General features: G+C 34.9%; 1 protein-coding gene across 3 annotated transcripts in view; it reads right to left on the bottom strand.

The window, feature by feature from the left end:
• LOC130808978 (nuclear pore complex protein GP210) overlaps nt 1–7,529 on the bottom strand; it is a 29,753-nt gene extending 22,224 nt beyond the window's left edge. For all 3 annotated transcript variants that reach the window (XM_057674558.1, XM_057674559.1, XM_057674560.1), the window contains exons 1-11: nt 7,196–7,529; nt 6,044–6,309; nt 5,549–5,715; nt 5,255–5,471; nt 3,646–3,992; nt 2,958–3,137; nt 2,345–2,483; nt 2,109–2,257; nt 1,234–1,345; nt 532–1,109; nt 308–431 (exon numbers count right to left, since the gene is read on the bottom strand). In XM_057674558.1, coding sequence (XP_057530541.1) covers nt 308–431; nt 532–1,109; nt 1,234–1,345; nt 2,109–2,257; nt 2,345–2,483; nt 2,958–3,137; nt 3,646–3,992; nt 5,255–5,471; nt 5,549–5,715; nt 6,044–6,309; nt 7,196–7,386 — 2,470 coding nt within the window. In that variant the 5' untranslated portion in view covers nt 7,387–7,529. The remainder of the gene's footprint in view (nt 1–307; nt 432–531; nt 1,110–1,233; nt 1,346–2,108; nt 2,258–2,344; nt 2,484–2,957; nt 3,138–3,645; nt 3,993–5,254; nt 5,472–5,548; nt 5,716–6,043; nt 6,310–7,195) is intronic.
• Nucleotides 7,530–13,466: the final 5,937 nt, after the last annotated feature.

The raw sequence follows: 13,466 nt of genomic DNA, 5'->3' as shown, positions 1-13,466 counted from the left end.
TCATATGCATTTACATTAAATGTAAAATTTACAAGCATCTTACAACATCAAATCCTTAATCCTAAAAAATAAGGATCCATTAATAATAAATATCCCCATTGCAGCTTCTCTTCGGTGTCTAATATAAGTTCCTGAGTCTGTCATCACATATTTAGTGTGACAGGATGCAAAATATTATTTTTGTTGTAATAGCTTTGCTGATTTTATTTGTTGCATTATTGCATAGCTATCTTATGCATTACACAAGCTTCCATATTCAATTGACAAGATTTTGAAGACGAATTAAATGAACAAATGGGAAACAAACCAGGTTCATCTGCTAGAACCACAATTGAAGAAGGAAAGCTACACTCAAGTCGCAATTTTGATTCTGCAACCACCGGTTGTGGATGGTCATCTCCAACCAGATTCCCACGTTTGAAAACAAGAGTCTGAAAACGTAACAAGAAAGAAGGTGAATTTCCAACTACCAGAAAAGGCAAACCGCTACAGGAGAATTAATCACTAAACAAGACAGAACAAAAGACTTACAAAGTTACCAAGCACTTGGCATAAAATTCTGTATCTATTTCCTTCTGAATTTTTGACTCGATGAACAAGGGCCTCATTTCTAGGAAGGGCATACAGTTCATCAAGAACATCTACAGTTTGAATATAATCAACTTCTTTGCTCCATCTTTCTGGTCCTCCAACAAGTACAACATCTAAATGGGATCCAGGTGCGAGATATAAATCTTTTATATTTTCCAATCCATCATGGATTCCTTTTTCCTCCGATTCAAACCAGTAACCACCAAACTTATTGCCATCTCCTACTTGACGTACACCAAGTGGTGAAAATGACGAAATTGAAGTGGATGTTTTTAGTAATATCTGCCTGCTAAAACCACTGTTCACATGATTAAAAAGAGTCGCATGTAAAACAGCTCGATCGGGACTGACAGCATAAAGTAAGATCTGGGCACAAGCAGGATCAGATATAGATTTTAAGCTGTTGAGAACATTGTTTGGAGATGCCTCAAAAGTAGTATTCCCAATTTTGAAAGCTTCACTTCCAGTAGACCACTCTATGAAGGAACTAAATGCATCACAACGATAGAAAAACTCGCCTGCGGTTATCCAGAATACATAAAGTACTCATAAGTGGTTGTGCAGAGGGAGCGGGCATTTTAGCACTTTTATGTTCATTCTTCATACATATGAACTAACAAAACAAAATTCATGAGCTAGTACCATTAGATGCTTTCATAGCCACAGCAGCCTGAAGATGTGACCCTACAACTGTCTCTACAGGAAAATTTGGCAACATCACCATTGATGAAGGTAGAGCAACTTCAATGCTTACCTACACAACAGAAAAACAAATCAGCACACAAAAAGGAGTCGCTACAAAGTCAATTAAGTTGAGAAGAAAGATTTCTCAAAGGAAGTTCTCGATGTTAGTTTTTTGTACTTTTACGAATGAATTAAGTCAGATTAGTCAATAGATTAAAACGCTTCTCAAAAGAAGTTTTAGCAAGTACTAAGCAATAGAGGCACAATATGCAATGTGGCCTAGAACAGAGAATCCAGCAAGTCCCACTAATATTTTTGAAATAAACAACTCACTGTCTGGACTATATATGCAACTGCAAAGCACCCGACACCAGTAAACCTATCAATTTTTCTCATTGTTTCAACACCTAGATGGAAAATCCCAAGATAGACAGAACAGAATCATCACGCATTGATCCAAAGGAAGCTAGGGATAAGCTCTTAGGCTAATAGAATCGCTCATGCATACACAGGTAAACAAAAAAATTTATCCTTGAGCTACAAGATAAGTTTTCGAGAATAGATCCACAAACAAGTGACATTTGAAATGAAGTTGATAAAGTAATAGGTAATAAGTTCAAAAATAAAACAAAGTTAGATATAGATGCATGTTTCAGATTGTACGTACCCAACAAATGTATTCCTTTACATGAACACAAAGCAACCATGAAAAGTAGTTTAGATGACCCCTTTGCATTTTAAATTTTTTTCCACAAATTCACACCGCCATCGAATTAATGCATTTTCTTTTGTAAAAATAAGTAGAATATAATAACAGTTTCAAAGATTTTTACCTCCGCAAAATTGAGATCATCGAAAACAGAAGCAACTTTAACAGTGGCTTTACCAGGCCTTTTGGCCAGAACAACACCCATAGCGGATACAGATAAAATACTATTATCAGAGGAAAGCCACCTATAATCAGCAGGTGTCCTTGCGCAACCTAGAAGACCGCCAAGAGAAATCATGATTATTGTCACAAGCAACCATGATAAAGTATTAATTGAGATTCATAAGGTGAGAAAAAAACCTCCCACAGCGGTAAGCTCTGCCTCTTGATATATATCTTGTGACCATGGCAGCAGAATGGATGATGATGATGATGTACTCCATCCTCCTTTGACCCTCACCTGGTTGCAAACGATAACTTCTTGCACAACCTTTATAACCTACAGATGAATCTCGAGACTTGATTATAGAGAGGGACGAAAAGAGGGGATTCAATCTCAATACAAATATAAATACAAATTCAAGTTTTTACTGCGTTAAATTTAATTTTTTATTTTTACAGTTCTTGTCATTGATGTTGTGGAATTAACCAATTCACAAAGAAAAAATAAATAAATGGAACTCTATTCACTTTTTGACTATCAGTTCAAAAGCTATAAACAATAGACTAGACAGCTACTCCTCCTCAATCAAGAGATAATTTGACCACCACCACAAACATGAAAAGTCAACCTGTGGCTGTTTGTCAAAATAGTGTATCCATGAAAAAATGTAACAGGATATAGATAAATTAATAAGATCCACTAAATATCTATATGTCATATATAAACATATATAGATGTTCATACAAATAAAATAGGCATCATTAGAATTTTCATACAGTCAAATAGTTTCAGTGATAGCCAAAAAATTACCTCCTTTGTCTCAAGATATCCAGTTGAATAAGTTAAAGAAGCCGACAACTTTCCAAGTCCTCCAAAAGTTGCCTCCAAAATTCTTGAATGCAGTCCACCATACTTGACTGCAGTACCTTCTGGTATGGGAAAATGTTTCCAATGATTTGGTTGATCATAGTACAAATTCACATCCTCATTCTGCAATTAAGTCCAGAACAAATAAAGTCAAGAAATAACATACATTAGATGCAAGATAGTTTAACGAAGAATATATGTTCTAGAAAACCTGAAAAATGAGAAAAAAACTTGCACCATTTTAATTAAACTTATCCACAGATTTTAATGATGTTTGCAATGTCAAACTTATCCACAGATTTTAACACATTTGTTGAGGGCTTTACTCTTCAATATGAACAGAGACATATGAATGTCATAGACAGGCAATATGTTCACTTATGGAATGTTGAACACAATGGAGCCACTTCATATCAATATACAAGAGAAACAAATTCATTCTTGATTCTAACTAACGTCACAGAAAACCAGAAACAGAACAATATAGCATTTTTTAAAATGAAACATCAATTCAAGTCATTGATAGATTGCTCATAAAAAAGACAAAAGCAACATATTTAGGGTATCACAAGATATTTTTAAGATGAAAAAAATTCTTCAGTAACAAATGACGAAAAACTAGTGTTTGTACCTTAGTTAAATAAATTACACCAGCACCAGGCCCTTGAGAAAAAACCTTCAATTCAATGAGATATTGTCGACCAACAACAACATACCAACGTGTATTTGATACTGTAGATTTTACTCCCTCCATAGGGTCACCAGATTTAGACAGAGGCAACAAGTATAAGGACATATAATCTGGTAGTACAACCTTCATAGACAACGTCTGAACATGTCCAGCAACCCTGGTATCTTCCACTATAATACTTGTTTCACCTAATTCAAATGACCGCACTAGACCCATCATAGCATCCACCCGAGCAACAGAAATGTTTGACGAAGACCAGCGGTGAAATGGAGAAGGCAAAGGCACAACTGCAAGAAAAAGAAAAAAATAATCTTCAGCCTTTTCAAATTAATGCTTTATCTTTAAATCTAGTACAAACACAACTTCCTAAAGACTTTTTCACCATTTGCAAACAAAACATAATCATAGACTTTACTACGATTTAATGCTTGAATACATGTTAAACCTATATAGATTTTCCTAAATGATTCACAAAATAAGAAAACATGGGCTAGAAAAGAACTTACAAGGGTACACTGTGTTTGTTAGGGAAGATTTATAAAGAGAAAGGAAGTGGAAGGGAAAAAGAGACACTTTCACATGTTTGGAAGAACATTATGTGTAAGAGATCATTTAAAGGAACCCAAAAGAAAAGAAGACTAAGAAATACATGTTTTCCATTCTTTCCAGAGATTTGAAATAAAAGCAAGCTTAAAATGAAAAGTTATTTGGCCGTCTTTTTTCCTCTCCGGCTGTTCATCTTTCCGTCCCAAGCATCATATTATTATTCCTTTCAATTTCAACCATTAAACCAGACATTAGGAACTTTAACTTCTTTCTTTTCTCTGATCTTCTCTTCCTCTATATTCATTTACTGGAAAAATACTGAACAAGCTGAATTTCCTTAGATTCAAAACATCGCAAAGAAAAATCAGCAGCACCGATCAATATTTTAGTACTTGCCCTGGCTTATCTAGATTTCCAGAGTTCCTAGGCACATTAGCAAATAATGCCTTAATGGAGCACATCATCCATCCATGAATTCAACATAAAGTGAAGAGTAGGGATGACGAAGCACACTCTTCATTAACAATCCAGCAAATAAAAGAAAGAGGGGGTCATACACATGCCAAAGCTTGTATATGATAGAGTACATAACATATCTTGGGGTTTCAAGTATTTGTATATTCTCAGCTTGTTTCAAGTATTTGTATACTCACAGCTTCTCACTTTTGGTAATTCCTTTAATTTTGCCTCATATTCATTAAAAGTAATTAGTTCAAACCTTGATGTCTCCAACGCTCTCTTTGCCCTTGTTACTGCCCCACCCATTCTCATTACCCTTATCAAAAAACAACTTCTTGAAGTGGGAGAGGAATCAAAGGGGTGACCATGTATTAAGTTGTTGACAAAGGATTTTTTGATTTATCAATGTCTCAAACTTGATAACCCCTATATTGCCTATACCCTACTACCAATTCATGACAGAGCACAACTTTGTTCAAGGCAATCTTCATAATAACATTTACAAGAAAGAACACATGGACAAAACTAAATGTGAGGAAAAAACCTTGAGGAATGTTTTCACTAATGACTTTAAGAGTGTATTGCACTGTTGCCCCTACAAGAACTAAAACGGGAGAAGGAGGATCCAATGACATGGCTTCAGCAACAGTCAAAATAATCTTATCCGTCAAGTTATCCAATTGTGGTTCATGCAAATAAACAGAGACAATCTCATGTCCGATACCAATTCCCTTCACTACAAAAAGGTCTGAAAACACTCCCTGCACAAAAAATTTATGTTAGACAAACACTAAACACAATCAATTAAAGAATCAGCTTCATGAAACAGTACACATACACTATCTTCAAGTTTTATCTGAATATTCAGATCACCACAAAATCCACTGCAGTCACTCAATGGAGAATCGGCCAATGGGACATGAACAAGGTGATGAGATGAATTATCATTTTCAGGCATCAGTTTCCACATGAACCTCAAGCCCACTAATGAGGAGAAAATGTTATCTGCATGGCACATCATGAATGAGTTTTATGCAATAAATGACACTAAATCAAAAGTCAGCTCATATAGTGCTCATTTGCTACAAATGACACTAAACCATTCAATTAATATATAGAAGTAAAAACATATAAACAAGATTCATATAGTTGCAATGTTGAAAGACCAACTCGAGACTACCAACAGGCAACAATTATAGGATTATAAATATCACAAGCCAACATAAGTATCCAAAGTTTTATCTCAAGCGAAAAAACTACGCCCAAGAAAAATCATGACGTATAGAACAAGTGCTTCGACCTCACGATAATGTGTAAATTAGTGTTTAGATACCTTTACTATCAAAAGCACGGACCCGGAGAGTAGCAAGACCATCTAAGTCGAGCTTAACAGAGCTATGGAATATTTGGATCTTGGAGAACATATCAATATAAACTTTACAGCGGACTACAGTTCCTGTGCGAACATCAGAAGCATAAATAGCGGTCTCCTTCCGTCCAGTGTAAGGAGCAATTGATCTCAGCCGAGCACTAGTTGAACAAAGGTTGGTTCCGTTATATTCAGGTACAACAGATAGTATATCATGATGATCCCATGACCTGCCAAAGAAAACATAAAACAACATAATATATACATGGTGTTTTACTTATTTTTTCCTTCATTTGCAAATCTGAGATGACCAATGCTGAAGGTGGTAATTACTGGCAGAGGAAAAAAATGTAGTTTCCTTTCTCACTAAGACAAACTCATAGAAAGAAGCTTGATTCCAATGTTTCAATAACAATCATAAATCTCTTAAAAAACTGAACTTCGCTGCAAAAATTATGATCTATTTCCCACAGGAAGCTAATGCCCCAAAAAATCCCTAAAAACAACAAGGTTTGGCATCTTATCAAACCCTTTATGGACAACTCAGACTAAATTAACAACTTGATTTCTTCTCCTCACAGCCCCAATCCCATTTACATCGCCATAAGGAAAAAAGAGTTTGTTTTTCCCACCTGACTGAAAGTTCGGACTTAACATCCAAATTAACACCCACTTGTCATCCCATACCCCTGAATCCTGATGTTATTGTCATGGGGAATATGGCTAGGAGGATATTCTTAAGTATATCCTTAGTTATCTCAGTAGAACCCTGAAATGGTTAAAGTGCATTTAATTACCCAAAATTCTCAATTGTTCAGACATGGTTTCACTGCAACTACTCCATTAAAAATCAAACACGGAGAAATTTACATTCAAGAAAGATCGTAACCAATAACCATTAGCTAAAAAATGATGTACATTATTGGAATTAAAGCAGTAGCAACTTGGGATTCAAGGGGTGAGCAGAAAAGTATGTAAAAAGCAACCCAGAAAAAGGGCAGTATCATAGAATATCACAACACAAACAAGTAACCCCATGATTAAAACCAAGTTGAGCAGATAAATTATTAAACAAACATGATTTTCATAGAAAAAAAGAAGGCATTAGATACAAACCATTTAAAGCATCCATCAGACGCAAGGAGTCGATACTCAACAGGATGAGTAATTTTGGGTGGCAAAAGAATATTGACATCGGTAATGTGAGGCCCAGAACCAGAAACAGAAATAGACCCTTCAAAGAAGAAGAAGAAGAAGAAGATGGTAAAAGGAAGAACAGCAAAGAGATGATTGAAATGAATCACCATTAGTACAGTTAGCAGAAATTCATCAGTACACTGAACTGTGAAGGAAGTTGAAAAAAAGCAGGGTTTTTTCAGGGGTTTTTGAGAAAGGAAAGAAAAGGAGAGGGAAAGTGGTGAATCTTGTAGAAAGAGAATCTCTCTCTCTTTACCTCTTTCTCCTTTTTTAGAGGAGAAAAAAAAAATTAATATTCAAAACTATTTTATATTTATCCGATTTTGTAATTAAACTTAAGGCGACACGAGATTCAATTTGACTTGATGTGAAACATGTCTCAAATGAACACCTATAATTTAAATATGTTGCATGTTGAATCATTTAGGTCTTATTTTAATTGCAGGATGTATATTTTTTTGGTAAAGAATTGAAGTGTAAGAATATAATACTCCCTCCGAACCATTATAGATGTCCCATTTTCTTATTTGGCAAAGTCTTTTTAGTTGTTTCATTTCTATTTTTGTCAATCTTTTTTTACCTAAATATCCTTAGTTCACACAAGTAATTACGAATATACCCTCATATACCTTACTTACTCAACTACCCTTCACTACTTACCCTTCACTATTTACCCTTTTTAATGGACCCCACACCATTTTTAATAACCGTGCCCAAGCAAATGGGACATTTATAATGGTTCGGAGGGAGTATTAAAAAATAAGAACAATCACGTTTATTACATTAATGTTGAATCAAATACACTCATGTTTTATGGTGTGTTGGTCTGACGTTGGTGATTATATATTGTTTTAAAAACAACTTTTGTGATTTTGTAAAAGTTTTTGCAAAACCACAAGGGATAAATAAAAATCACATTTTTGGTTTTTTAATGTTGATTTTATTTATTTTTTTCTTTTATCACATGATAACTAAGTATAGTCATATAGTCTTATTTTGCAATAACTACACTTTCTTCAATTGAATCATATTAAACACATACTTGATTTATAAATTCGAACTTTATTTAGATTGAAAGTGTCCCGACTTATTAACTATTTTGGATTTTAAGGGTTTAGATTTTATTTTTTTGAACCTAATTACTCGAACATGACCCAACAAAGGGTAAAGGGTGAAGGACACTCTCAGTATTCTGCATAAGACAGGGTCCGGGTGGGGGGTTTTCTTTTTCCTGAAAAATGCGGACAAATTATACTCGTTCCTCGAAGGAGAGAGTAAAGAGAGATGCGCGTAGTCAAGAAACCCCCCAACTTGTACCTGCACCCAATAGGGGTCGAACTCCAAACTTTCTGCTCCACTTGCAGATGTTCTATGCATTAAACTACAAGCGCTTTTGGTTCGAACATGATCCAATGTATGACTAATTTTCAATCCATTAACTTGGACTCAAATATCCAAACAAAGAAGGAAAATTTGAAATCTGTAAGTGCAAAATTTAAAAAAATGAACCAAATAATCTAAGTTTCAAAATTATTCTAAAAGTAAGCGTGAAAATCCCAAACCTATGGTTTGAAGCTGTTCGCAGTTAGTGACTGCGAACAGCCAAACAGGACAAAATAGTTGTTCGCAATTAGTAACTGCTTAACAGCTATTTTGTCCTGTTTGGTTGTTCGTAGTTAATAACTGCAAACAGACCTGCTGCACAAAAACACGCATCAGCTTTCTTTTTTCCCATTTTTCCCCATTTCTCAAAACCCTACCTTTACACTCGACATTCTCCCTCTAAAACCATTGATTCAATCCATCAATTTTTGCATTCCTCTTTCAATTTGGCACTTCAAAACTAATGTGCGATACTCTAGCTTGCTCAAAGGTAAACTTGTTTGTGTTTTTTTTGTGTATATGTAGTTTTTTAGGGTTATAATCAAATTTGCTTATTTTTTCAAATATAGGTTACTAGTTGTTAAATCAAGACTTAATTATCCATAAGTATTGAAGGTAATTTATAATTGTTTTTATAGCTTTATGTTGTTTTTTGAAGTAATGCTGTTAAATTAGTTGAATTCAATGTTGATAATATTATTAGAAATGTTAATGTTGATGTTGATATTAGAAATATTATTTATGAACTTAAGAATTGATTTATTATTTGGATTTTATGTGTATTATGTATGTATAAACTTAGTTACATTATGGATTTTAATAATTTTTAGACCAAAAAAGATTATAACGAAATGAATATAATGTACTTTTATGGGCGTGAAGTTGATGATGATGTTGATTTTCTTTGTATTAATGTAGAAAATGACATAATTTCGCGTGACTATAGTATGTTTTTGGATTGGTTGTATTCGAGAAAGTAGTGGCAAAGTTCATTATGTTGGGGGAAGACGTAAGTTGTTTGCATGCAATTCGAACATGGATTTGAACCACTTTAAACGTTTTATATGTTCTAAGATTGGATTGGACCCTACTAGAAGTACCGTAAATCTAAGCTTTAAATATGACATGAGTGGAGAATTGCTTGCCTTTCCTGTTGAGGATGATGAAGCTATAGATGCTATGTGGGAGCATTCAAAGTCCACCCAAATTCTCTCTTTGGAGTTATACGTAGAAGAAGTACCATTAGGATGTAGTTGCTTCTAATCCTACTCCTACCCCTATGCCTATTTTAACTCAGGAAACTGTAAATCTCGTCGTTTCTTCCGCTTCTTGTACTTTTTTTTCAACCCCCTACGAATCAAGTTCCAATTGATTCAACGGTTAACTTAGGAGAAACTGCTGAGATGGGACCTTGGGATGATGGAAATGAGAGTAATGAACTCATTGACGATCCTTTTGAGGACGATGTGGATGTCGATGAGGATGCGCTAGCAAATGACATGACCCTTGGCAACATTCCTATAATCATTCCTCCTACACCTTATGTCCTATGTACACCTTTATACGAGTATGAGGAGGACAACTCATGGAGGACTTGGGCTTGTGATACCACATACACCGAAGACGGAGAGTTTGAGAAGGGCATGATGTTTGATAGCAAGGAAGCGTTGTTGAAAGCTATCAGAGTGTATCATATTCGCAGAAATGTGGAGTACAGAACGGAGACCTTGAACCAAACTGTCCTTACCTTGAAGTGTAAGCGGGGTTGTTCGTGGAGACTTAGGGCTACGTTTGATTCTTATTTATCTTCATGCCGTATTGTTCCGTATAAGGGTAAGCATGGTTCTTGTGTATTGGGTAGTGACACTGTTTCAGCTGGACACATTCACCTGACATCTTCTGTCATTAAGAATGTCCTTAGAAATTATGTTGCTAAAGACCCATCCATTAAGGTATCTGTCGTACGACAGATGGTTAAAGATCATTTTAGTGTGGATATGAATTATAAGCGAGCGTGGTGTGCAAAGCAACAAGCCTTGTTGTCCATATACAGGACCTGGGAAGGTTCTTACTCACTCCTTTCACGCTTTTTAGAAGCTTTGCAACATTCCAACCCAGGGTTAGTACTTGAGTGGTATTTTAAGGAGGACAATGACACGGGTATATATGTGAGACCTAATACTAGGACCTTCTAACGTGTCTTTTGGGCCTTTAAACCTTGCATTGAAGGCTTCAATCATTGTAAACCTCTTATCGCCATTGACAACACACACTTGTATGGTAAATATTGTCATACCTTATTGAATGTCATTACCCAAGATGGTGATAAGGGAATCTTTCCATTAGCCTTTTCCTTGGTAGAGAAGGAGAATATAAGTGCATGGTCGTGGTTCGTGGCTTGTATTCATAAGCATGTCACATAGAGGATGGGTTGGTACGAGGCATTCCACCGCTTGTGCACTGAACCCCAGCTGCACCAGATTTCGCGCAAAAATCAGGGTACGGCAAACTGGATGGACATCAACTGGCGTCATATCGCTTGTTGGGATGGTAGACTGGAGTTGTTGGCACAAGGTACGCCGATCGACGTTCATGGCGCACCTACTACAACAGACTACATGCCGTGGTTCCTCTCCATCACGCGCCGATTTGTAATTCTTTATTTGCATTTATATGATTAAGTTGCCGATTAAATAATATAATGTTACATTAACTAAATATTAATTGCAGGTACAAGGTGCGGCAACAGTGATGCGGTACAACCATGAGGAGCCAGTGAGGAAGATTGCGCATGGCATGCTCGTCGGCTCGCAGTTCCAACAATTCATACCGGAAGTCGCTGCAGAGTCCTCACCGACTACCGCCCATGCGCACGTCTCATCTCCTGCTTATGACTATCATTTGGAGGAGATGGACCATTCATACCCCGTTGACATTGCCAGGAACTCGCAGGCTGGGCTATCACAGCCATTACAGTACCAGTCCCCTCCACTGCCAGAGCGACACCCAAACACCTCTTACTATTGTAGGAGACCAACTCAGTTGGATAGGTTAGATGAAGGTCGTGAGCGTTAACGTTTAACTTTTGTGTATTTGGATCGAATATATATATATATATATATATATATATATATATATATATATATATATATATATATATATATATATATATATATAAACATATATATATATATATATATATATATATATATATATATATATATATATATATATATATATATATATACATTTGTATATATTATGTTGTATATATATGTTTAATTACTTTATCATAGCCTCCAAGCTTTCACTTACGAATGATAGGAGTTTTGGCGATAAATCATGCCGCCTGAAACATACATTGACTTGTAATTACTTATTCTGATGTCTTTAATGCAAATACAACAAATAACAACTCAAAAATTAGGAAAAAAAATATTACATAGTTGTTTGCAGTTAGTAACTGCGAACAGCCAAACAGGACAAAATAGCTGTTCGCAGTAACTAACTGCGAACAACTATTTTGTCCTATTTGGTTGTTCGCAGTTACTAATTGCGAACAGCTCCAAACCACAGGTTTAAAATTTTCACGCTTACTTTTAGAATAATTTTGAAACTTAGATTATTTTGTTCATTTTTTTTAATTTTTTCACTTATTGATTTTAAATTTTCACAAAGAAGTTTCCATGTTTCTGTTTCCTTGTATAAGACTCCTCAACCATCATGGCACATATAAATGAAAAGCAAGATCTTGTATGAGACCATCTCACTGTATATTAGCAGGTCAAGTCATTTATATTTAAAATAAAATTAGTTGAGTTAAACTTACACATTAGATAATTAGATAAATTTTTTTTCATTAATTTTTAAGAAATAAAATTTGGTCAACCATATTAAGCCGTCTTACGATGAGACGGTCTTATTAAAGAATTTGTCATAAATGAATTATGGTCGGTATTGGGCTTTCTTTGAGTCAAATTGAGTGAATCGCAAATTTAAAAAGCAAATTAGCTGACGAATTATATTAAATTGACTATGATATGAGTGTAGCACCTAGTTTATACGGTAGCATACTAAAGAAATATATTAGAATTGGAACTAGGAATTGTAATGGGTCAGATCTAGTCCAGGTCATGCTGGATACGGATCTAAATTTGTTTTCATAGGGAGGACCAAATTCAGATCCTGATCTACAGGTCTAAATTTTCAAAACTCAGATCTAAATCCAGGAATAAATTCGAGTTTAAATCAGATTCAACTTATTTTTACATGTTTGATTGAATTTGACTTCGTATTGAGATTGTGATCGAGATATATATTGATTAATGATGATGATATAACTTAACCAATAATACCACTTTGAAACTTTTTGTTCAGTTAACAATAATAACAAAACAACTACAAATTTATACTCCACCAATTTAGTTCATAATAACTTTATTATACCACTTATTCAACATAGAAATTATAACGCTTGTTATACCACCAATAAAAACTATTTGTAAAGGAATTCTGATTAGTTTTTAATTGCTATACATTATGTTTTGAATATACATCAATTACAAACACATCAATTTTCACCTCATTGTTTGAAAATGTTAAAACACATATTACATGAGTGGGAAATTATATAGTTTACTAATTTTGTAAAAAAAAGGATCCAAGGATCCACGGATTTGGGTCCGAATATTCTTTAAGACCCAACTTTGACACATTTAAACAGATCCAGACCCAGTACGGGTCCAATAAGTCCAAACTTTTAGGATCCAGAGCTGCCAAAACTGATCTGGATCCACAAATCTAGGCC

This window comes from Amaranthus tricolor, chromosome 3 (genome assembly GCF_026212465.1).
Source record: "Amaranthus tricolor cultivar Red isolate AtriRed21 chromosome 3, ASM2621246v1, whole genome shotgun sequence".
Classification (NCBI taxonomy): domain Eukaryota; kingdom Viridiplantae; phylum Streptophyta; class Magnoliopsida; order Caryophyllales; family Amaranthaceae; genus Amaranthus; species Amaranthus tricolor.
Note: the sequence above shows the minus strand (reverse complement) of the source record. Positions and strands in the feature narration are given on the sequence as shown.